Raw genomic sequence first — 22,976 nt, forward strand, 5'->3', positions numbered from 1 at the left:
GACTGCTGCTGGGCTGAGGTGGGAGAGGGCGGGAGGTGGGGAGAGGGAAGGCAGAGTCCCTGTCCACTGAGCATCTCTGCCAAAGATCTTGGCTTCAGTGCCTCTGGGTGGCCTGGACCTGCTGGCATCCCTGGTGAGGGATGTCAGTTCCTGGGGTTCCATAGCTGTCTTGTCTCTGCCACTGTCCCCACTGTCCCCACTTCTTGTGTCGTCTCTGGACACCTGTCTCTGCAGCAGTGGGCTATGTGAGGGCTTTCCCCCTTCTCTGCTCTTTCACCTGATACTCATGGACAGCTCCACCCAGGGCAAAAAGAGTGACCTTGTGTGAGTAAGGGGTGTGGAGAGCTGGGCTGACGTGAGAGAAGTGGGAGGGTGAACGTGCAGCTGCGGAAGAACCAGAATTTGAATCTCCTCCCAGAATCCAGGCAACCAACCAGCCCCCTCCCCATCTGGCCCCAGGCAGAACTCAGTCCTTCTGGAACCCATCATCTGCTCCCCACCTGCCCAGAACCCTGGAGGCTGCCCACCCAACCCCCCACCTTCCACTGGGGCTGGGGGAGGAGTCTGTCCCTCCCAGCTGCCTTTCCCTGACCCCAGATCCCACCCTTTCAGTAGGCACCCACGTTCCTCACTCCATGACGAAGCAGCTGCGGTCTCCCGTTATCAAGGCACCCCTGTGGGGTGGGGCAGTTTCATTTGTTTAAGATTTAGGCCTGAGGGGCCCCAGCCCCAGTGACGTCAAACCTGGGCCCATATAAGCTGAGGGGACCCCAGCCCATGGCCTCAAGCAGCCATCCATCTCCAACATGGCCCAGCCGGCCCACTGCATCCATTCCATCTTTGGCCTCCAGTGTTGCTTCCTCTTCCTTCTAGCTTCCCGGGAGGCAGGTAAGGTGCCCTCAGAGGCGAAGGGGTCACCATCACACGGGGGGATAGAAAATAGAGAGGCATTGTTTCTTAGCATTCATACGGTTGAACGACCAATCACAGAAATGAACAGCAAGTGACTATGTGGTGAGAAAGGGGGTGGGTTCGGAGCTACTACATACAGTTGTCTAGGGTGTACACTGCTCAAGTTTGCCAGCTAAGGGGCATGTCGGAGGTGAATTACAGCCTATGCTCTGCTCGTCAAGACATGGCCTGCAAGGCTGCAGCCACCAGAGGGGGGCTTCTTTTAGTCTGGATAAAGACACTGGCTGGGCTTGCAGTCCTGGGTAGGCAGCGGCAGGGATCTTACACTCCCTGAGCCCCTGCTCTGTGCAGGGAATTCACAGGCGCTCGAGGGAGGTACTTCATCTCATTTCATGTCCTCAAATCCCCTGAGGTGGTTAGTAATGTCCCATTTTATAGTGAGGAGAATGAGACTCAGAGAGGTAAAGCGCTTGTCCAAAGTCACGGAGGCAAGCAGGGGTTCCACCACGCCACCCCCGCCGCTGTCCTCAGGGGGCATAAGGCGCATCTCTTTGCCAAGAGCCCTGCTCAGTTCTGATCTGGGTTCCAGCCCTGACTCTGGCCCATGTACTTTAGTCTGGGCTTCTGTAAAATGGGAACGATGCCGCCCGGCTGACATGAAGTTATTATGTGCTTGGCGTTGTCCTAGGCACTTCATCTGTGTTTACTTATTTAATCCACACGACAACTCGATAAGCTGTGTGTGGTTTTATCCCCATTTTACAGTTGGGAAACATCCCAAGGCTTTGGTAAGAAAGTGAATATAGAAAAGTTTGACGGTGGCCTATATGGGGAAAAACTTTTTTAAAAAGTGGATATACATATATGTATAACTGATTCACTTTGCTGTACACCTGAAACGAACACAACATTGTAAATCAACTATACTCTAATAAAAATTTAAGAAAAGAGGGCTTCCCTGGTGGCGCAGTGGTTAAGAGTCCGCCTGCCGATGCAGGGGACACGGGTTTGTGACCCGGTCTGGGAAGATCCCACATGCCGCGGAGTGGCTGGGCCCACGCACCACAGCTGCTGAGCCTGTGCTCTAGAGCCCGCAAGCCACGGCTGCTGGGGTGCCCGGGCCTAGGGCTCGTGCTCCGCAGCTAGAGAGGCCACTGCAATGAGAGGACCGCACACTGCAGCGAAGGGTGACCCCCGCTCACTGCAGCTGGAGAGGGTCCGAGTGCAGCAACGAAGACACAATGCAGCCAAAAATAAATAAAATTAAATAAATTTTAAAAAAAGAGGTGCTGAATCATTAAAAAGAAAAGAAAAGAAAAGTTTGACAAGCAAAATAGACCCTATAAGATAAAGTGAAATTGCAAAATTAGTTCACTTAGTTAAGAGAGTTTTGTGACTGAACCTGGGGAGCAGAGAGAGATGCCCAAACACAGGGGCAGCTTGGAGGGGCCTGGGTGATTCAGAGGAGGGTCTTACAAGGTAGACACTTGGCAAAAATAGATCCAGAGAGACTCTACGTACTGCACAGGGTCATCCACGGTAACAGCGTTGATGATCCCAAACCAGGCCCGGGAAGGTCGTGAGTCTCGATGCTCTGGGCAGCACTGTGGGCAGGGGAAGCAGCAGTTTTTCCTTCCAATGGTATTTGATTGAGGGTGATGTTAGAGGAAGTTTCTCCTTCCCTGAGCTCAGGGTCACGCTGGGGCCGGAGGGGATGTGAGCTGGTGACTGGGCAGATGGTGGACGGCAGGGGCAGGGGCTGAGGAATCTCTAAGTTGTCTCTGCTGGGTCTCAGCAGTGTCTTGATTTGATGCCCTTCCCCCCACCTCGAGGGTCTGGGGACAGAGGCATCAGAGCCGCCCTGAGCCGCCCACCACCCATTCCCACGCACCTTCTCTTCCCCTTCCTGTCAGGCTGATTGTCCCACCTGCCACTCTCCATCTCCTCCTGTCCTGCTGCTGCCCAGGAAGAGGAACTTGTAGGGGGCAGAAGGGAATGAGTCCCGAATCATCTCCACACACATTCACTTTTTTCCCTCACGTTCACTTTTTTTTTTAGTTTATTTTATTTTTTAAAATTTATTTATCTTATTTATTTTTGGCCGTGTCGGGTCTTCGTTGCTGCATGCGAGCTTTGCTCTAGTTGCAGAGACCGGGGGCTGCTCTTCGCTGCAGTGCGCAGGCTTCTCATTGTGGTGACTTCTCTTGTTGCGGAGCACGGGCCCTAGAGTGCGCGGGCTTCAGTAGCTGTGGCACGCAGGCTCAGTAGTTGTTGCTCCTGGGCTCTAGAGTTCAGGCTCAGTAGTTGTGGCGCAGGGGCTTAGTTGCTCCGAGGCATGTGGGATCTTCCCAGACCAGGGATCGAACATGTGTCCCCTGCATTGGCAGGCGGATTCTCAACCACTGCACCACCAGGGAAGTCCCTCCTCACATTCACTTTTGAGGGAGATTTTCTCTGAGGCACAGGACAGGCACAGGGCACACTCAAAATCTGAATTCTGGAGCAGGACACTCTGGGCTCTGTGTGTGTGGTCTGGGAGACAGCCACGCTAGAGCTTGGCTGGCTGGGATGGAGGGGACGGGTGGGGAGGGAAGAGCCGCTGGGCGCTCAGATTCTGCAGAGAAGAGCAAGGGGGTGATAGGTGGGGGAGGGCTTGAGTCTGGGTGGCGGTGGGGTTGGGATGGAGTCAGCGTGGGGGTGGGGTTGGGATGGAGTCAGGGTGGAAGTGGAGTGTGAGTCAGGGCTGACACATAACTGTGTCCAGCAGACAGTGCGGCCAGGGTAGGGAGGGAAGAGTGACAAGAGGAGTGGATGAAGACCTTTAGCCCACAGGTCTGGGGTAATGCCCTGTCACTTATCCACAGGACCAGTCAATACGCAGACGCAGATAACTAGATCCTAGAACTCCAGAGTCTGCATCATGCAGCCACAGAACCACAGGTGCAGCATCTAGATTAAATCATCACTGAAGAAAGCACAGATGGGGCTGAGGTCCTGCCTGAGGAGAATCTAAAAAAGACATTTTCCTATAGTAAATGTTATTTAATTTCTATGACAAAAATAATATATGCTCAATCTAGAAGCTGAAAAATGGAAAAAAATTACAAAGAAAAAGAAAATCTTTTCTAATACTCTGTAGCTGTCCATGCAAACATTTGAGTGTTTTTCTCTTTCATCTTTTTTACTATGTCTGTGTTTTAGGTCACATATTGAACTTAAACTGTATAGACACTTTAACAAACATTTATGCACATTATTGCAAATGCAGTAAAGCCATTTTTTAGGGATGGGACACCAAGAAACATCAGAAATACTCTTTTGCGTGAGGCTGCTCTGACAGAGACTCCATAGCACGAGTCACTTAGTAGGATGTCCATCTTCTTTTCAAACCAGTGAATGAAGCAGATAGAACAGACACTTGGAACTGTACATAGTTTTGATGCTGTGGGATTTGCTTTTACTCTTTTATCCAGGCTGAGTATCTACCACCAGTGTCTTGTGCTAAAGCCAGGTTTTGCTCTCTACCTATACCTCAGTGACCAAAACAGTTCTTTTCTGACCATTATTATAGTCAGTGAAATGAATATCTCATGGTGGAAACTTCCTAGGAAAAGAAAGTTGCTACCAATGACAGATCTACTGGGGAGAAGAGATGGTCATCTCAACCTGGGGGTTAGGTCACTGATTTGCCTCAAGACTCAGGACCAAGGAATCCCTTGAGCTTCAACTCCAGATTTTATAATCAATGGTTCCACAACACAACTATGTGATGTAGATCTGGAATTCTAAAATCTAGTTATCTGAGTCTAGTTATTGACTATGTGGCTCCTGTGGTTAAATAACCACCAATATCCCAAAACGGGTGGGTGAGAGACCTTCTTTCAACATCTTTTCATCTCAGGGCTCAATTACTTAACATAGCAGAAGTTACCCTTGGTCTCCCAACCTTTGGAGGCCACAATTATGTTTGTTTTCTTACTTAATATGCATAACGAAAGGTTGTTGGCATGGCTTCTGAAGAGTTTTCATCTGTCTTAAGATATTTTCTCATTCATCCATTCAACAAATACTTATGAAGTGCCTCCTATGGGCCAAACATTGCTCTGGGCTGGAGACCTAGGCAATGAATAAAACAAAAGTCCCTGCCACTGTGGGAAGTAAACCGCACTTGTAATACATTAGAAACTGGTGCGTGCAATGTTGATAAAACACAGCACGGGGAAGCGGCTCAGGAATGTGGGGGTGGGGTGGGGGTGGGGTTGAAGGCATGGTCAAGGTAGATGCAGAATTAAATGGGGTGGTGGGGGGAAGCCAGGAGAGACACCTGGAGCTGCACGAGACAGGAGGGCAAGGCCACAGGCTCAGGCTCCCCTCACTACCAGGAGAAGAGCAGAGCGAAGTATGAGATTGTTCCAAAGACTACGACTTGGATTCAGCAAACACTTTAAAGAGTCTTCTATGCTCCAGAGTCCTCTATGCTCCATACTTCCTTTAGTCCTCGCACTAAACTGGTAGGTTGACATCATCGTTATTTACTGTTGAGGACATGGGGCTTCGGAGCATTTAAGTGATCTGAGTAAGGATGCAAACCTAGTGAGGGATAGTGCCTGGACTCTATCCTCTCCTCTGATTCTTTAAGGCCAGTGGAATATGCCACTCCGGGCTGCTGCCTGCACATTTATTCACTCCATGGATATTTAGTCATCTCCTATCACATTTAAAAGCATCTGGGGTGTAGTGAAAAGCCTCTTTGCCAATTACTCACCGTCTTTGAACTTCCTTTCCTCACCTGTAAAAGAGTAAGATCATACACTTGCCTCACAAGTTTGTGGTGAAGATTAAATAAACAAATATATGTTTTTGGTCTTTTTTTTTTTTTAACCCACTGAGTTGTACACTTTATTTATTTATTTATTTGGTTGCACTGGGTCTTAGTTGCGGCTCACAGGCTCCTTAGTTGCGGCGTGAGAACTCTTAGTTGTGGCATGCATGTGGGATCTAGTTCCCTGACTAAGGATCGAACCCAGGCCCCCTGCATTGGGAGCGCCGAGTCTTATCCACTGCGCCACCAGGGAAGTCCCTAAACAAATATATGAACATCATCCCTCAGAGGTTCCACAAATGTCAATGTTCTTCCTTCCCCAAGAGACTGGGCTGACCTATAGGCTGTATAGTGTGGTCTTAACCAGTTAAAGCCTGGGCCTGGGAGCCCAGAATGTATGTTTCAGTTCTGTCTCAACCTCTTACTTGCTGAGTGTCCTTGGGGAGATTACTTAACCTCTCTGAACCTTGTTTCCTCATCTATAAAAATGGATAATAACAAATAGTTCTCAACCTCAAATGGTTGTTTTAAAAAGAAAATGAGTTAATACATGCCCTCCTTCGTAGGACCTGCCTGTCTCCCAGTAAGTGTTCCAGAAAGGTTGGCCATTGCTGTGGCTGTGGGATTGTGTGCAAGTCACCATTGCTCCAAGAAATTCAAGTTTCTTGGCTGTAAAATAGGGACATTGACAGATTCTAAGATGCCTTGTGGGGAGCTGGGGGATCAATCACCTTAGAAGACAACCCAGAAAGAGAATGACTATGAGGCAATTAGCTGAGCTCCTGGCCCCAAGAAGGGGCCCAATAAACAAGGGCCATGGTCGGTATTGCTGCCGAGGGAATCAGAGAATGGACCCGGCCTGGTGAAGTGAGGGCCTGGCAGTTCAGCCTTCCTCTCTCTCCTCAACCTTGAATCCCATCAGGGACTTGGGCTTCCCTCCTACCTCACCCACTTCTCGTCCACCCATATTTCTTTCAAGGACTAAGTTCCCCAACCCTCAACCTTCTTAAGGAGTCAGCAGGGAGGTGGGTGGATTGTGGTTTCCTGTGACTGGGAGTGTGTCCAGGTTCTGGTTGCCACCTTGAGTTAACAGAGTCTGGAAAGCTCAGTTATGTAACGACGTTATCTCTCTCACTTTTCCCGCTCTCCTGGCTCTTACTGTCCTGGTTAGATATCAGAGACATCTCCTCTGTTCCCATTGGTTGTTCTTCCATGGAATTAAGGCCCACATCTGTTCATTGATAGGGGTGTTTTCCCTCACACCCTGTCCATAAACATAGTCAGTCCCTGCCAGGATCCAGCTGCCTTGTTCACACCTCCCAGGACCCCCAAGTCGATATCCTTTTCTTTCAAAAGGGTCACCTTCATCTATCTCAGATGGCCTCAGGTGTGTGAAGAGGGGGAGCCAGTGGGGAACCATAAGGGTTGAGTCATCTCATCCGCTTCCCTGCATCCAGGTCAACCTTCATCACCAAAATGAAAGGTTCCCATCCCCCTCCTCTACCTACCGTCCATCCCTCTTCTTATCCTCTCACGCATCACCTGTGTCTACTTACTAATCTCTGTGGGAAGTTTTGCCAGAGGTCTCACCGCAGTCTCTCACACAGTCACATTTGGGATGGAGCTGGACAATTAAGGAAAGATAGAGATTCTGACATTTATTCCCTTTCCTCTCAGCTCTGCAGTGGAAAGGCAGCTCCATTCCATAAGTATATATAAACTCTAAAACAGCACTTGCGGAGGAAAAGGCCAGTCAATATCTCCTCTCAAAATCTTACAAAGTGATAAGCCGGACAGGGAGTAGAGGTTGACAGGCACACAAACAACTGTAATGTCACGTTGAAGGTAGCAGGAAAGAGTAACTAACAAAGAATTTTTTGAGCACTGAGGTGAAGCTGGATCTTATCTGCTTAGAAAGATCAGGAAAGATGCTATACAGCTAGAAAGATCTGAACTTGAGAACTGAAGAGTAGAGGTGGAGAGGAGAGAGGTGGCATTGTTGCTGAAAGGACAGCCTCAACAAAGGTCCAGAGACTGGAGGTGAGAATGGGGATTAGATACCAGAGTATTCTGAAGAGACTGGCTGGGGAGATACATCTTGGGTAACAAAGGGACCCCTAGAGACGAGGTGAGAAGGGAAGCAGGGAAGAGCATGGAGGAAGTTTCTTATTTGCCTCTCTCCCTTCACAGGTGCTGCCACACTTCAAGAACACCAGAAAACTCGTGAACACCCAGCATCTGATCATTTGTTCTCTCTGGCTTCAGGCCGTGTTTCTATTACCCGCCCTGACTACACTGCTCTTCATTCAGAACACAGCTCCCCAGACCGCTCAAAATCTACAGAAACCTATAAGAGAAAACACCAATGCAATACCATGCACCACTCCAAGCCGATTCACCAGTCTGTAGATAACTCCCAAAGATCTGCAACTCAAGATGCTCCTCCCACTTCTGAACAAAATGCCAGCAATCAAGGAAAAGACCCAATTACCCGGAACAAACACAACGTCAATACTAACTCCATTAACACAGGTAAAGGATTGGCTCACAAAAAACATCCAACCCCAGCACCCAAGAGCAAGACAACTTGTCTTAAGCGCACAACAAAGAGATCGACAGTAACAAGTAACCCAGCTAAAACTGTAACACCATGTACCACCTCAGACAAGACCACTGAAAAGACCAAACAAAAGCCAGGAAAACCTAAAGAACAAAAACAAACAACCACGTCAAGTCATGAGAGGACCACAGGAGCCCCAGAAAATCCCACAAGACATGGAGGAAAGACCACATCGGGCCATGAAAAAACCACAGGAGCCCCTACAAAGCCTGTGGAACATGGAGGAAAGACCACATCAGGCCACGTGAGTACTGTGGGGACCCCAGAAATGCCCACAGGACATGGGGGAAGCACTGCATTGGGCCACGAGAGGACCACGGGGACCCTAGAAACACTCACGGGACATGGAGGAGGCACCACGTTGGGACACGAGTGGACAGCGGGGCCCCCAGAAACACCCACAGGTCACGGAGGAAAGACCACATTGGGCCACGAGAGGACCACAGGGCCCCCAGAAACGCCCACGGGACATGGAGGAAGCACCATGTCAGGCCATGAGAGGACAACGGGGCCCCCAGAAACACCCACAGGACATGGAGGAAGCACCGTGTCAGGCTGCGAGAGGACCACGGGGCCCCCAGAAACGCCCACAGGACATGGAGGAAACACCACGTCGGGACACGAGTGGACTGCGGGGCCCCCAAAAACACCCACAGGACACGGAGGAAAGACCACATCAGGCCATGAGAGGACCATGGGGGCCCCAGAAACACCCACGGGACACGGGGGAAAGACCACGTCAGGCCACGAGAGGACCACAGGGCCCCCAGAAACGCCCACGGGACATGGAGGAAACACCACGTCAGGCCACAAGTGGACTGCGGGGCCCCCAGAAACACCCACAGGTCACGGAGGAAAGACCACGTCAGGCCACGAGAGGACCACGGGGCCCCCAGAAAGGACCGGAGCACACGGAGGAAGCACCACATCAGGCCATGAGAGGACCAGTGGAGCCCCAGGAAAATCCATGGGACATGAAGGAAAGACCACATCGATCCATGAGGGAAGCACCAGAGCCCCTGCAAAGCCCACAGGACATGGAGGAAAGACCAAATGGACCCATTGCAAGAACTCAGGAGCTCCAACAGAACCTACTAGACATCAAGAAAAGACCACATTGGCCACTGAGACCATAAAACCCCCAATTAAACACACAGAAAATTCAACAAAAGTCACAGCAGCCACAGAGAGTATAAGACCTCCAGTGAAGGTCACAGGAGTCACCTTTATCAGTACTACCTCTCCTTTTCCAAATAAAACTGAGGTTTCCTGTCATGTGCCAGTTGGTTCTTTTACAGCCACCAGGTCGATCATGTCGGAAGCCCCTGGCAAGAGCCATACACACCAGAACAAAGATGTCTCACAAGGAGATTTCCATGCTGGAGAGATGGGGGAGAATGATTCCTTCCCTGCATGGGCCATAGTTATCGTGGTCCTGTTGATTGTGATTCTCCTCCTGGTGTTCCTTGGCCTGATTTTCTTGGTAAGGGAGAGTGATGCCCAGGGGAGTGAACCCATGGGATAAGGAGTTGAGGAGATGTTATGGATCAGAACTGGAGAGACTAATAAGTCTAGGAAAAGAGGCATAGTGTGGAGGATGGTAAGAGAGGGATTGTGGTGGTGGAAACTATGGAGAAAGAAAATAGATGCATGCGACATGAAAAGTGGAATTGGGAAGAAAGCAGTGGCTGAGAAAAAAAAGGGTGTAAAGTAGGGAAAATTTTGGAGTTGGAGATAGAGTCTGGGGTGTGAGAATGGGGGATATTAGAATAAGGAAAATAAGACAGAGGAGGGAACTGGAGATGAAGTCTGGAACTCAATGTACCAGATCTGGGGCTGGAATAAGGATTAGGGTTTGAACGGAATCTTGGGAAAGGAGCAAAGCCAACGTCCAGGGTCAGGGAGAATAGAATCAAAGGACCTGAGATATGGGTGTCGAGGAAAGTAAATGGCATGGCAGATGGTACTCATTCCTCCTTTCTCTTCCCAATCACAGGTCTCCTATTTGGCACGAACACACCGTGCACTGATCCAGAACACTGAGGACAATGACCCAGAGGGTGACGGGGGCCCCATTTCCTACCCAGTCCACCTGATGGAGCAACAGACTCTTGGCATGGCCCAGATCTCTTCCCCACAATGATCTTTCAGAAATCGCCAACCCCCAGCTCTTCCATGCCTTACCCCTTTCCTGGATGGAAAATGAGACCCACAATTCCTATTTCCTGGACTCCAGGAAGGGCAAAGTACTGACGGTTAACACATCAACCCTTCAACTGCTGTGTTATTGAAACTGGTCAAGGGGTGAAGTGATAAGCAAAAAGGATATGAGTTTGGGGTATAGAAAAGAAAGAACGAATAATACAGGCAAGTGTTCTCTATAGAAGATGATGATCTGAAAATGAAAAGGTATCTGATGGATGTACGGAGTGGGGATCAATATAGGACTCTGAGTTTTGGGAGGGACAGCACAGTGAAGGGAAGTTCGGGAGCCTTAGAAGGCAATGCTCTGGACTGACTGTGAGTCAGGGTTATGGGCAGGGGGAGTCGAAAGACAGAGCTTCTGGGTTTCAGGACCAACCTATATTATTTCCATCTACTATTACTTAGAGTTTGTGTGTAAACAGGCTTGTCTCTGAGTTCCCAGGGTCCTTGACTTTTTTTTTTTTAATGAAAAATTAGGATCTGAGAAAAGAGGATTTCCTTCTCCACCCTCTCCATTCTCAGAAAAGTTCCAGAAAAGATCATAAATATCTGTCACCCAGATGGCTCTTCCCTCTCCCTCTTGAATCCCTTAGTTTTCCTAAATGTCTGCAGTGGGCATCCTGTTGGTTTGGCTTGCTGGGCTGTGTGTGGGCACACAGGGAGGGATTTTGGTTTGGCCTGCAGTCTCATCCATGGATCCCCACCCCAGACCTTCCTTGATGGTGTTCCCCACTCATCATTTATTTTCCTCTCTCCCCGCAAAGCCCCAAAGTCTTGGCTTTTTTCTGTAGGAGTCATCCATCTTCTCTACTGCCCCTATTCTCTCCACACCTTCACCCCAGATTCTGATTTTTCTCCTTGCAGACATTTCATCTGTGTATGTTTTCTGGATTTTCTCTCCAATTTACTAAAGCCCTTTCACTTATTACTGATTGGGCAGAGGGAGTAAGGGAGAGTTAGCTGATGACAGATAACTTCTTTCTATCTGTTGGTCTTTTTACAATAAAGCGTAAAATATTTATAAAGTAAGGCATCATAATTACTGGGCTATCAGTTGGGAGAAAGTCCTGACTGGTGTTCCTGGCTCTGGCTGTGACCTTACAGATGACCTTGAGCAGGAGTGGCTGGAAGACAGGAATTCTTTGGAAGGGTCGAGGAAGAGGAGGCTGAATTTCCTCTGTTCCTAAAATGGCTCATTCCTGGATTTCCAGAAGAGCCAGCCTGAGTTCATGCCTGGCTCATTTGCATGGTGGCAAAATGAGGAGAAAATGGGTTAATTAATAAGCAAGTATTTCTAAGCACCTATTATACATTCTGTTGAGGATTACAAAGATGTATAAGACATAGTTCTCATCTGAGACACAAATAGAGGAAAATTAAAATTAAATAATTCAGTAAGAGTTACCACAAGGCAGTACTACACAGAATAAAACAAGACTCTAATGAATTAAGCCCAATATTTATGCACATCTGCCATATTCCATACTCATGTTAGGAAAGCAGCCCTGCTCCAAAACCATTCCGTGCTCAAATGTCAGTCCCAACTGAACCACCGCCCATCATCCACGTAGCCTTGGGTCTCACTCTTAGTGGAAGAGGATAGCATCAGCATCTCTGCTGGCCAGAAAGGCACTCCAGTTTGCCACAGGCCTTCCAACCTTGACTCTATCCAGAATCAAACAGCAGGGCCACAAGCAGTTTTTTGCCACTTTTGGCATCCCCATTTGCAGGAAGCTGGAAGCCCGTCATGGACAGTAATCCTAATCCAGACACTCATGTCAGTGGATTATCTGCCAGGACCCAGCCCTGGGCTGGGAGGGCCCTGAGGCCTGAGGGGCTCTCTGAACCTTCCGCTGGAGATCTGCTCTGCTAAGGGCAGAATCGTAGTGTGAGTGCCAGAAAGGAGGCAAGCCAGGTGCCAGGGGGACCCCAGACTTAGGTCCCTGGAGAGAGCCTTGAGGCAGAGAAGGACACCTGGGTTCTGGAAGAGGGCTGGAGTGTCATAGGAAAAAGGAGGAAGCTGCCCAGTTTTTAGTCTCTGGGCAGATGGTGACTCAGCATGTGGCAGCTGCCATGACAGGAGAGTCACTCGCTCTGGGAGGAAAGCAGATACCCCCTAACCCCAGCCTCTAACCATTAATTTCCCCAGCCTGGACCCTAATTAAAAAACCAAAACAAAATAAAGCAAAACATCCAACTCGACCAATGCCTTCCTGCCAAGGCACCAAAATGGAGCACTGAGGGTCAAGGAGCGTGTGTTTGGGGGAGTGGGGGAGGTTCTACATCTCCCCAAAGCAAACGGGGACAGTGGGTGCCATGGGCCCCAGGGCACGGCCCTGAATGTCTCCCTTCCCACTTCTCTCTCCCAGGCTAATGATCACTTTGATATCTAAGGGGAAATCCTTTAACAAGCTCTGGAGCTGGGCTCTCATTAGGAAAAATTACTTAATAAGTGAGTGGCAAGGCAGGGAATGCTCCCCGGCCCCCTTCCCGAGGAAGAGAGATCACACCCTGGCAGCGAGCACCCAAGATCCCTAGGGCTAGAGCAGACTCCAGGTGCGAGAGCAGAGGGGAAGCCTGAGCAGGGCGGCCCGGGGCCGGGCAGCGGGGGCTCTGGGTTCCCCAGTCCGCAGCCCTCCTTCCCTGGAGGCTGCACTTGACCTGTGGCTCCTGAATCTCACTCCCTAACAGAGCGGAGTCTGGCGGAGGGCGACAGTAGGCTCATCTGAGGATCCCACCAGGTCCCTACCTCCCCCAGAGGAGCGGCCCGCCTGGGCCCCGGCTGATGCCCTCCTCCCACCCTGAAGCCACTCTGATGGGGGGGCGGAGTTTTGGGTGAGTCCCCCGTCCTGGCCTCAGCCATAGTCTCTGAGAGCACCACAACCTCCATGATAACATCCGTGCCCACAACACCCTCTACTTTGATCTCTGAATCCACCGAGGCCTCCACCAAAGCGTCTGAGACTACCCGTCCTCAGCAACAGCATCTGTGTCCACCACAGCGTCCACCACTGGCTCTAGGAGCACGACAACATCTTCTGAGACCACCATAGCCTCCACCACCAACTCTGAGACCAGGACAGCCGCCAGCACAGCCTAGTCTCTGATACCACAACAGTCTCCACTAAAATCTCTGTGACAGCTGCAGCTCTGTGCCCTCCACAGCTACCACAATGCCCGCTGAGACCACCACCGCCTCTGATAGCACCTCAGCCTCCATGATGACATCTGTGCCCACCACGGTCTCCACCAATGAAACCACCACAGGCTTTGAGACCACTCACCATAGCTTCTACCACAGCCTCAGGAACCACTGTGGAGTCTGTGCCCACCAAGGCCTCTGAAACTACTGTGGCCTCAACATACTGACTCCTGGTCCAGGGGATGCAAACAATAATTCACAAGACAGCTCTGGCCTGTTATCTATCTTTCTAAATAAAGTGCTGTTGAAACACAGTCACACCTATTTGTTTACATCTATAGCTGATTTCCAGCTACTTTGCGTAACTGTAACAGAGACTGTGACCAAACAGCCAAAAAATTTACCATCTGGCCCTTTACAGGAAAAGTTTGCCAATCCTTGCTCTAGTCCAAGACCAAACTATTTTTTTTTTTTATACTCTGGCACTTGCTCTGAATGAAACCACCTCTGCACTTGCCATCAGCACTCATACTGGAACTGATTCTACCCACTTTGTTCTGAGCCACCCTCCGCTATTCCAGGGACGGACACTGTTCTTGTATCAGTGTAGCCACGTCTCATCGAAACACAACCATTGCTGCCAACAGCACCATCTCTACTGCCTCTCCTGTCCTCCCACCTTGTCTGAGTCCCCCGACCCCACCCCGCCTCCATCCTTGGGGTCGCCAGCCTCTTCACGTGGGTCATCTGTTCGGAGCACACTCAGCTTGACTTTGTTGATCACCACGATTGTGTTAGCTTATGTCACCTCTGCTCCAAGCCATGAGCACTGCCTCATCCATGGAAAAATCTTATTCTGTCATCTTTTCCTCCAGCACCATCCTTATACCCAGTGACTACATCACAAGACTATCAGACCCTATTCCTTTCATCCCAACCCACGCTCTTCTCTGTGGGTGACCACTTCCATAATTGAATAGATCTCCCACGTGAACATGGGTCATGGTCACATTTCCTCAATCTTCTGCTTCCACCATCAGCAGCACCATCCATGCATGTATTCTACCTCCTCTTCTGTAAGACACTCACCTTTATTCTGGGGACCATGGCCTCAGGTGAATCACTTTCTACCATCTGTCGTCCCACCACAACACCTCTCCTCAAACCACCAGCACCAGAGATGTGTTAGATCAACCCCTCTGCTCTAAGGACACCTGCCTCCCTGTTAATTATCTCCACTACCAATGCATCATATCGTGTGACCTGTTTCCTAGGCACTAGGATCACTGGAACCAAACCAACTACCCCCATCTCTGTCTCCACAGCTCCTGGAACGGACTCCACATCCCCTGCTACCAGGAATACTGTCCCTGGGAGAGCCCCAAATACCTCTGGCCTGGGCACATCTATTATTGGCACATCATCCACCACATCAGTGCCAGGTACTAGGACCACCAGGACAGGATCTACCCATGAGCCAACCACCACTCCTGGAACCAGCACCATCTCCCATAAAACAAGCCCAGTCTCCATGGGCACAAGCACAGTTAGTGTGAGCCACACACCAGCACATGTGATTAAACCAAGTGGATATTTGCGGCTCTGAGGCATCATCCTCATCTCTTGGGCTGCAGTCATGGTTGGTGTTGGACTGTTAGTAGACTGAGTTTTGCCTGGTGAGTTACTGTACATGCAGATGGGGGGAACCCACCTAGAAGATGGATCATGAATGGGAACAGAATAATGGGAATGGGACCAGCAAGATATTCAGAATGAGAAAGCAGTCAGTCTGTGTGGCGAGTCACACATATGCTAACCCAATCAACATAAGAGCAGCAGGAGTAAAGTTGCAGTCTCACAAAGTCAGATTTATTGGCTTGTTGCACCAAAGGAGACTGTACACTAGAGGGACTAAGGAGCTTCTTACCAACTAAGGAAAAGAGTCATTACAGTATTGAGGGAAGCGTGGAGTTTGGGTGAAAGTTAAATGAAGCAGAGTTTTAATAAGCTCAAAACAAAGCAGGGCTGTGTGTACACGGATCCACAGCAGCTCTAGACTGTGAAGTGGACCTGGTTTCCTTGGAAAGTACAAAGTTACAAGACATGTGGAATGTTATTCAGAAACTCATCTGCCTCTGGGTAGGAAATCCAGGCTGCTTCTCTGTGCCAAAGTAACTTAGATTCTCCAGGCAAGAATGGGATATTTCCTTCTTACTGATATAATTTCAAACAGCAAATTTGCTATAGTCTATTATTTTAGAGAACCAAATTTTTCACTGACAAAATCATTGAAAGTGAGTAAGTCACTCAAAGAAGGGGGCTCTTTTGATGTTTTACAGCTGCAGCGTGTCCTTGGGAAAAATATTCTTTCCGGTAATCTTTGCATCTGGTTTGATCCACATTGTTATCCCAGCCTGGTGAACAGCAGGGTAGATTGTTACTTTCTCAGTCTGATTTTTACTTTCTCACATAGCATAATACAAAGACCGCAAGAGGGAACAAAACAGAAAATATAAATGATAGATTATATAGCAAGAAATAGAAAAAAAAGAAAACAAATGTGAAGTGGGGGCCCAAGAGAGAGGTAAGTGTATGGGTCTATGTGGTGTGGATAGAGGCAAGGATAAGGGAAAGCATACCTTTTATAAAATAGCTGGAACTATATAGCACCAGAAAAAGGATCTCTAGAAAGTGATGATCATTTATTTGGGCCCCCAACAGATTTTTCACGATCGTAGATATTACCACGTGCTACTTCCTGGGGTGAGAGTGCGGGGCTCTTTTCTCCTCTTTTTATGATTTTACCCAAGTGAAAAGAAATTCACTTTTGTAGGTACCTCTTAGCACAGCTCAGATAGGCTGGCCATTTCAAAATACTCGACTACACACTAGGGGAGGATAACAAGAAAATACCCTTAGCAAGGACAGGAGCCCCAGAAACTCCTGCCCTTGTGTAGGCGAGGCTTCTGATGCTCTGAGAGCTCACCTGTTTCAAGGCCTAAAGCCCCCCGCAGTTCTCTGGGGACAGGGGAGGGGTGACAGCCACATGCCAGCAGCAGCCTTCATTTCTGCATTCTCTTCTACATCCTGGTCTTAATCTCCTATTCTAATATATCTTTCTTGTTCTTTTTTTTTTTTTTTGCGGTACGCGGGCCTCTCACTGTTGTGGCCTTTCCCGTTGCAGAGCACAGGCTCCAGACGCACAGGCTCAGCGGCCACGGCTCACGGGCCCAGCCACTCCGCGGCATGTGGGATCTTCCTGGACCGGGGCACGAACCCGTGTCCCCTGCATCGGCAGGCAGGCTCCCAACCACTGCGCCACCAGGGAAGCCCCATGCTGGCATAATTTATAATCAACTTACTTGTGTTTCTAATTTCAGATCCTCTGATCGCTCCCTATGGCAAGAACAAAATGTGACTCACCAGCCATGAACAATCCTCTAATTGTTTAAGATAAACATGTAATAATAATAACTAGCATTTTATTAACTGTTTACTAGGTGCAAGGTCCAGAACTAAAAGTGCAAGAGAGCATTGTTTCTCCTTAACTCTGCTTAACCACCTTTGGGGCATGTACTCTTATTATGCCATTTTACAGGCTAGGACCGTGGAGTCAGAGACTAAAGTAGCTTGCTGAAGAGCACAGGGCAAGGTGGTGACAGAACTGGGGCTCTAATCCAAGTCTGCTTCACAGGAGAGCCTGTTTTCTTAGCCACGGTGTTTAAAGCTGGTTCTCCAACCTTTAGTTCTTAATGGGCCTTCCTTTATCTTAAAAAAAAAAATTTGAAGTATAACTTATAAGAAATACACAGATCTCAAGTGTACAGCTTGATTAATTTAAAAATGTGTACACACCCAAATAACCACCATCCCGTTCAAAATACTGAACGTTCCTATCATCTGAGTAGTTTCTGGTGTCCCCTCCCTGTCAATACCTGCCTAGCCAAAGGTAACTACTATTCTGACTTCTATTTTATCAACTTTCATAAGTTTCTTGTTTTTACCTGTCCTCATAGACGCGCAACTTTCTTGGCTGATTAACTCAATGAAAGACTCCCTATTTCTGGGAGACTCTACTCTAAGTACAGGATGCAGGTTTGCCAAGGTACAGAGCAATGATCGTAGCATTCACATAGAGAATATGCAAGTGCAATAATCAGGAAGTCTGTTTTCTCAGAGAAGTGAATAAATAAATAAATGAGAGGAAGAGAGACACACACAAAGAATGGACGAAAAGTGAAATTTTGTGATGTTTGACAATCCAAGTTTTAATCATCTGAAAGAAAAGGATTTAACTCTAATAATATATTTTTTTCTCTTTTAGAGTGACTTTTCTTTCCCCCTGATAAACAGAGGCATTTATAACCTCCATGACCACAGAATTGGCCTTGGTCTGGACCTGGACTCAGGATTGGGCTCTTGAATGTTCTAAAGCCTAGAAAATGAACTGGTTCATGGAGGAGCATATGGCTCTGGACACAGGGTAGGCCATGGAGTGTGCCATGAATTAAGCCACAGACGAGGGGGTGGTTATGGCATGAATCCTGGCAGAAGTCATGGACATGGAGGAGGCCATGACAAGAGCCATGAAGTGGATCACAGAAGAGGCTGCCAAGGAACACACAGAGGAAGGGGGAGTATAGACATAGACTGGATAATGCAGGGCACTCTGGAAAAGGAAATATCGCAGAAGAAGGGGATCACGGAGGAGAAGGCAGTGGCCATAAAGTGGGTCAAGATGGGCTTCCAAAAGGTCTTCAGGGAATTGGCCATGGAGATGGTCATGAGCAAGGTCAAGAAAAGAGCCAGAGAAAAGACAGAGATCATAGAGGGTTTGACCAACAGGGCAGCCAGAAAAACAGAGAGTGTTTCTGGAGGAGGCTTGCAGCCTCATCAGATTTGGACCTGAGCTCAAGTAAAGGTTCTCCCTAAGCTTAACCATAATTCAGAACCTCTTAGGAAGTCACAGTGACCAACTGCACACCAATTTCTCTCTGCTCTCCTAATGCACAAGTAATAACCTGTGCCCTTTCGCTCTGGAATTCTTTTTTATTTCCTCATGACGCAGTGTGACCAGTAGGAAGAAGGATGATATTATTACAGCCTTAAAAAACACAGCTCATACTATTTGTGGTAGCAAGATGACTTGCTTCCTTGTTTATCTGTTTGAGCATTCTTTCCCCTCCTTTTTCCCTTTGTTACTGAGCGCTTACTATGTGCTAAGCATTGTACTACATAATTTTAAATGCACTATCATTTAACAATTTTGAAATTTGTAATCTCAAAACAATCTTTTGAGAACTTCTACTTTTCTGGCAATATAGTGGACAAGATGCATTAACCACCCCTCTTAACGAAAGCAACAAAAATTACTGGATAAAATATTGAAAAAAATCTTTGTAACTGTATCAATCAGCTGGGTAGATAGCATCAATCAGCTGGGTAGATCAACAACCAAGAGAAGGCAGAGACTCAGAGAGGCTGAAGGAGAGCTCTGAACCAGCTGTCACACTGAGGGCATTTGCCGTATCTGGTGAATTTAAGCTTACCTTCTCACAGCTTCTTAGCACTTAGGGTACAGGAGACAAAGTCCAGGACCTGCATAAGGGGTGGAGTCTAATAGGAGACTCTAAAGAAAGCTGAGACCTAAAAGGGTTAAAGTTTCAGTGGTTAAACTAGAATGAAATTGTATTGCCCACCTTGCACATTGGCGACTGAGACAAATGTCTGTCTCTAAACTTGACACTGAGTGGAGGGGAGTAAAAACCTCCCTTGAGAATTTGTAATTGCATAACATTCTTCATTTGGGTTTGTAGCTTCAAATCATACAAACTAGGTAGACAGAAAGCCATCTTTGACCTACACATGTCCTCCAGGTCTCCTTCATCTTTGGGAAGATTCTCCCTCCCCACTTCTTTATCTCTTCCAAATGCTATATGACAAGTAAGGAGAAAATCACTGCAACGTGCTACTATTAAAATCTCAAAATACACTTGGCATCTATATATTTATCCTCTTCCTTTGTCCTTTATTGTTGCATGCTTATTATGTACCAAACACTGTGCTGTGCCTTTAAATACACCATCATTTATTTCTCAGAACAATCCAATGAGGACTTAAATTTCTGGCTCTATAATGGGCTAAGTGTCTTAAAATACGCTGAAAAACTAAAAATGGTGTACCAAAAATTCTTCTTAAAAGTATCATTGATTCAGCAGGACCGTAAGGAATGCTAAAAGTAAAGACTAAGTTAAGGTAGGAACCTAAGGAGGTAAGAGTACTCAAGCCAACTTTTGCCCAGCCAGTGAATTTAAGCTTCAGGTAGCACAACCTCAGTCAGACCAACCCAGGTGAGGACTCTTGTAGTAGACCTTCACATAAATCTGAAACCTTCAGGGAGAGTGTAAACTAAAACCAAACCCACCCCGGGACTTCCCTGCTGGTACAGTGGCTAAGATTCCACACTCCCAATACAGGGGGCCCAGGTTCAATCCCTGGTCAGGGAACTAGATCCCAAGTGCCGCAACTAAACATTCTGCATGCCACAACTAAAAGATCCTGCATGCCGCAACGAAGATCCTGCGTGCTGCAACTAAGACCCGGCGCAGCCAAATAAATATTAAAAAACAGAAACAAAAACAAACCCACCCCTCCTCTAAGGAAATGCAAGCAAAATTGCCTGTCTCTAAACTCAGTGCAGGGGAAGGGAGGATGGGGGAAGTACCTCTTGAGAAATAACTTGTAACCACAATACTTTACATGGTTTGCAGCCCCAAATCATGTAACCTAGGTAATTCAAAAGAGCTCAAGCCTATAATTTAATTTAAAGGAATCTACAAGTGGTATTGCCTCCCTATGCTTGGCAAAAACATGCAAATTCACTGTGGAAGATCAGAACTCATCTTGGGTTTCAAAGGACTTATACAGATAACAACCCAAGAAAAATAAATTTACAGTCATAAATCTCAAATCACAAATGAGGCACCATGAGTGAAAGCCAGCAAGAAACAAAACAAAACAAATAGACAACAGGATCAGATCCGCAAAAACTATAGATATTGTCATAGCTTTATGGTTGTCTACTAATAACCATTATCCATCTTTGAAAATAGAATTCTCAAGTTTTAATTGAGCACATGTCCACCCAGCAAAGGACTATATTTCCCAGTCTCTCTTGCAGCTTACTGTAGCTGTGTGACTATATTCTTATGGTGTGTTAGCAGATAGCAATAATTTCTCATGAAGTTAAAAAACAAGATAGAATTAACATATTGATAATGTTAGGGTTTGAGCTGGGAGACAGGTAATAAGAATGAAAGAGTGCCAAGGTCCTTGTATTGTTTTGAAGGAGCATAAAGATATTAATTACATTTAGACTGATAAGTATGCATGTAAAATTTTTTTAGGATATCTCTAAAAGGTGAAATCTGGATTTGAATTCAGGACCTCTGCCTCCAATTAATTCTAGAGGGAAGAAAAGTTTTCTTTCTTAGAGTGCTATTGGCTTTGCAGCCACAGATTGGGATTGCTGGGAGTTCAAGACCCCACCTGTCACTGACTGGCCCCTCACACCTCAACCTCAGGAACCACCCATCACAGCCGCTAGGCATGTAAGCCTTTCTTAGCACACTCTGCCCCTCCTGACTCTCAGACTGACTTATTCCAAGCTCCTTCATGCCTCCAGCCACCTCCTGCTTGCCAGCTTCTTTCTAGCAGGTCTTACATGTCGGGGATACCCATTCACCTATAGATAAACTACCTGAGATGTCGCCTCTTCCACGAAGCTTCTCCTCATTGACAGGGAATGGAGACAGCTGACTTCGGTCATACAGACTGTGCACTGGAACTCCCTTCAATCCCACTCCCCTTACCCTGGCCACAAGAAGCCTTCCCCATAAACTCCCCAACCCTCCACTCATTTGGGTCTCTTCAGTCATGCTCAGTTAGCTGACTGTGTGTCCTTTCTGCTGCTATATCTACGTCCAGACCCAACTCGAAGTTCCTAGAGGACTTGGACTAAGTAAGTATCTCCCTCCCCCAACAGACCTGAAGTCTCCTAATGTAGTGCCCATGGTATACCTTGCTGAGAGATGCTTCATTAAGGCTGATGAGAAGGAACATCTGAAGGATCTCAGGGAAGAAAAGGTCCTATGAATTACTCCGAAAACAAACAAGACAGGAACCCCTATGGTTGAGAATCAAAAGGCGGCCCTTGTGGGAGTGCGGGAGGGAAGGATTGGGACTTTGGGATTAGCAGATGCAAACTATTATATATAAGATGGATAAACAACAAGGTCCTACTGTATAGCACAGGGAACTATATTCAATATCCTGTGATAAACCATAATGGAAAAGAATATGAAAAAGAATATATATATATATATATACATATATATATATATAACTGAATCACTTTGCTGTGCAACAGAAAGTAACACAACATTGTAAATCAAGTATACTTCAATAAAATTTTTAAAAAGGGGGGTCCTATACCACCCCTTTACCTGCTATGAGTGTGACAGGTGGCTTGTTCCTGCATATTCAACACTCTCCCCCACCCTCATCTCCCATGTGCCAGAGACCCCAAAGATGACTACCTACCCATGGATCTCTCTTTTCCTGTTCAGTCATTGTGCATTGTTGAGTGCCTACTGCATGCTCAGCAATGTACCGTCTGTCTTCTGCCCATATCCCAGGAGCCCAGATCCCTAGTTACTGCTCTCTTTGAGGTCTCTCTTTTTTTTTTTTTGTTTTGATTCCTACCCTTCAGCTCAGTCTATTAGGGCTTCTTCTGTGCTAAAAGCAGGCACACAGGACTTCCTGACCAGGAAACAAAGTCTTGAACTGGAACAGGTTTCTGGCCCTGTTTTTGCCTCAAGGGTGGGTGTCTTCCACTCTGACAACCTTGATCCCCTTATCGCATTCTACTTCCTGCTCAAAACCAGCCCAGTGCCCTGCCTAGTATGATCATGTCATTCTCCTTTCTCACCTTCCTGTTGAACACCAGTCTATTCCTTCCCAGACTCAGTAATGTTTTGTTACCTGCTCATAGTTGGCAGAAGAAGAAGGCAACTTCCCAAGCCCTCCCCTATATGAAGCTATAAAGGCTCCTGCAGCTCTTCCATGATAAAGAAAGAGGCAACAACATTGTGTGGAGGAAGCTCAAGCAGCCCAGGCATCCAGTCTCCTATCCGGCTAAGCTCAAGATTCTTTCCAAGAACACATAAGTAGGAGACCCAAGCTCCTGGAAGCTCCAGCCTTTATCTCTTCACCTT

The 22,976-nt window shown here is 47.5% G+C and overlaps 1 protein-coding gene across 1 annotated transcript; it reads left to right on the forward strand.

Moving 5' to 3' along the window:
- The first annotated feature begins 8,838 nt into the window (after nt 1-8,838).
- On the forward strand, nt 8,839-10,497 carry MUCL3 (mucin like 3). The gene is made up of 2 exons (XM_060111400.1): nt 8,839-9,837; nt 10,351-10,497. The coding sequence occupies exons 1-2, from the start codon at nt 8,839-8,841 to the stop codon at nt 10,495-10,497; spliced, it is 1,146 nt and encodes a 381-aa protein (XP_059967383.1).
- Nucleotides 10,498-22,976: the final 12,479 nt, after the last annotated feature.

Source organism: Mesoplodon densirostris, chromosome 10, assembly GCF_025265405.1.
Source record: "Mesoplodon densirostris isolate mMesDen1 chromosome 10, mMesDen1 primary haplotype, whole genome shotgun sequence".
NCBI classification, from domain to species: Eukaryota; Metazoa; Chordata; class Mammalia; order Artiodactyla; family Ziphiidae; genus Mesoplodon; species Mesoplodon densirostris.

Coding starts and splice junctions, on each gene's coding strand:
- MUCL3 (XM_060111400.1), top strand. CDS start 8,839: ATGTCAGGCCATGAGAGGACAACGGGGCCCCCAGAAACACCCACAGGA. Junction 9,838..10,350: donor TCCTTGGCCTGATTTTCTTG/GTAAGGGAGAGT, acceptor TCCCAATCACAG/GTCTCCTATTTGGCACGAAC.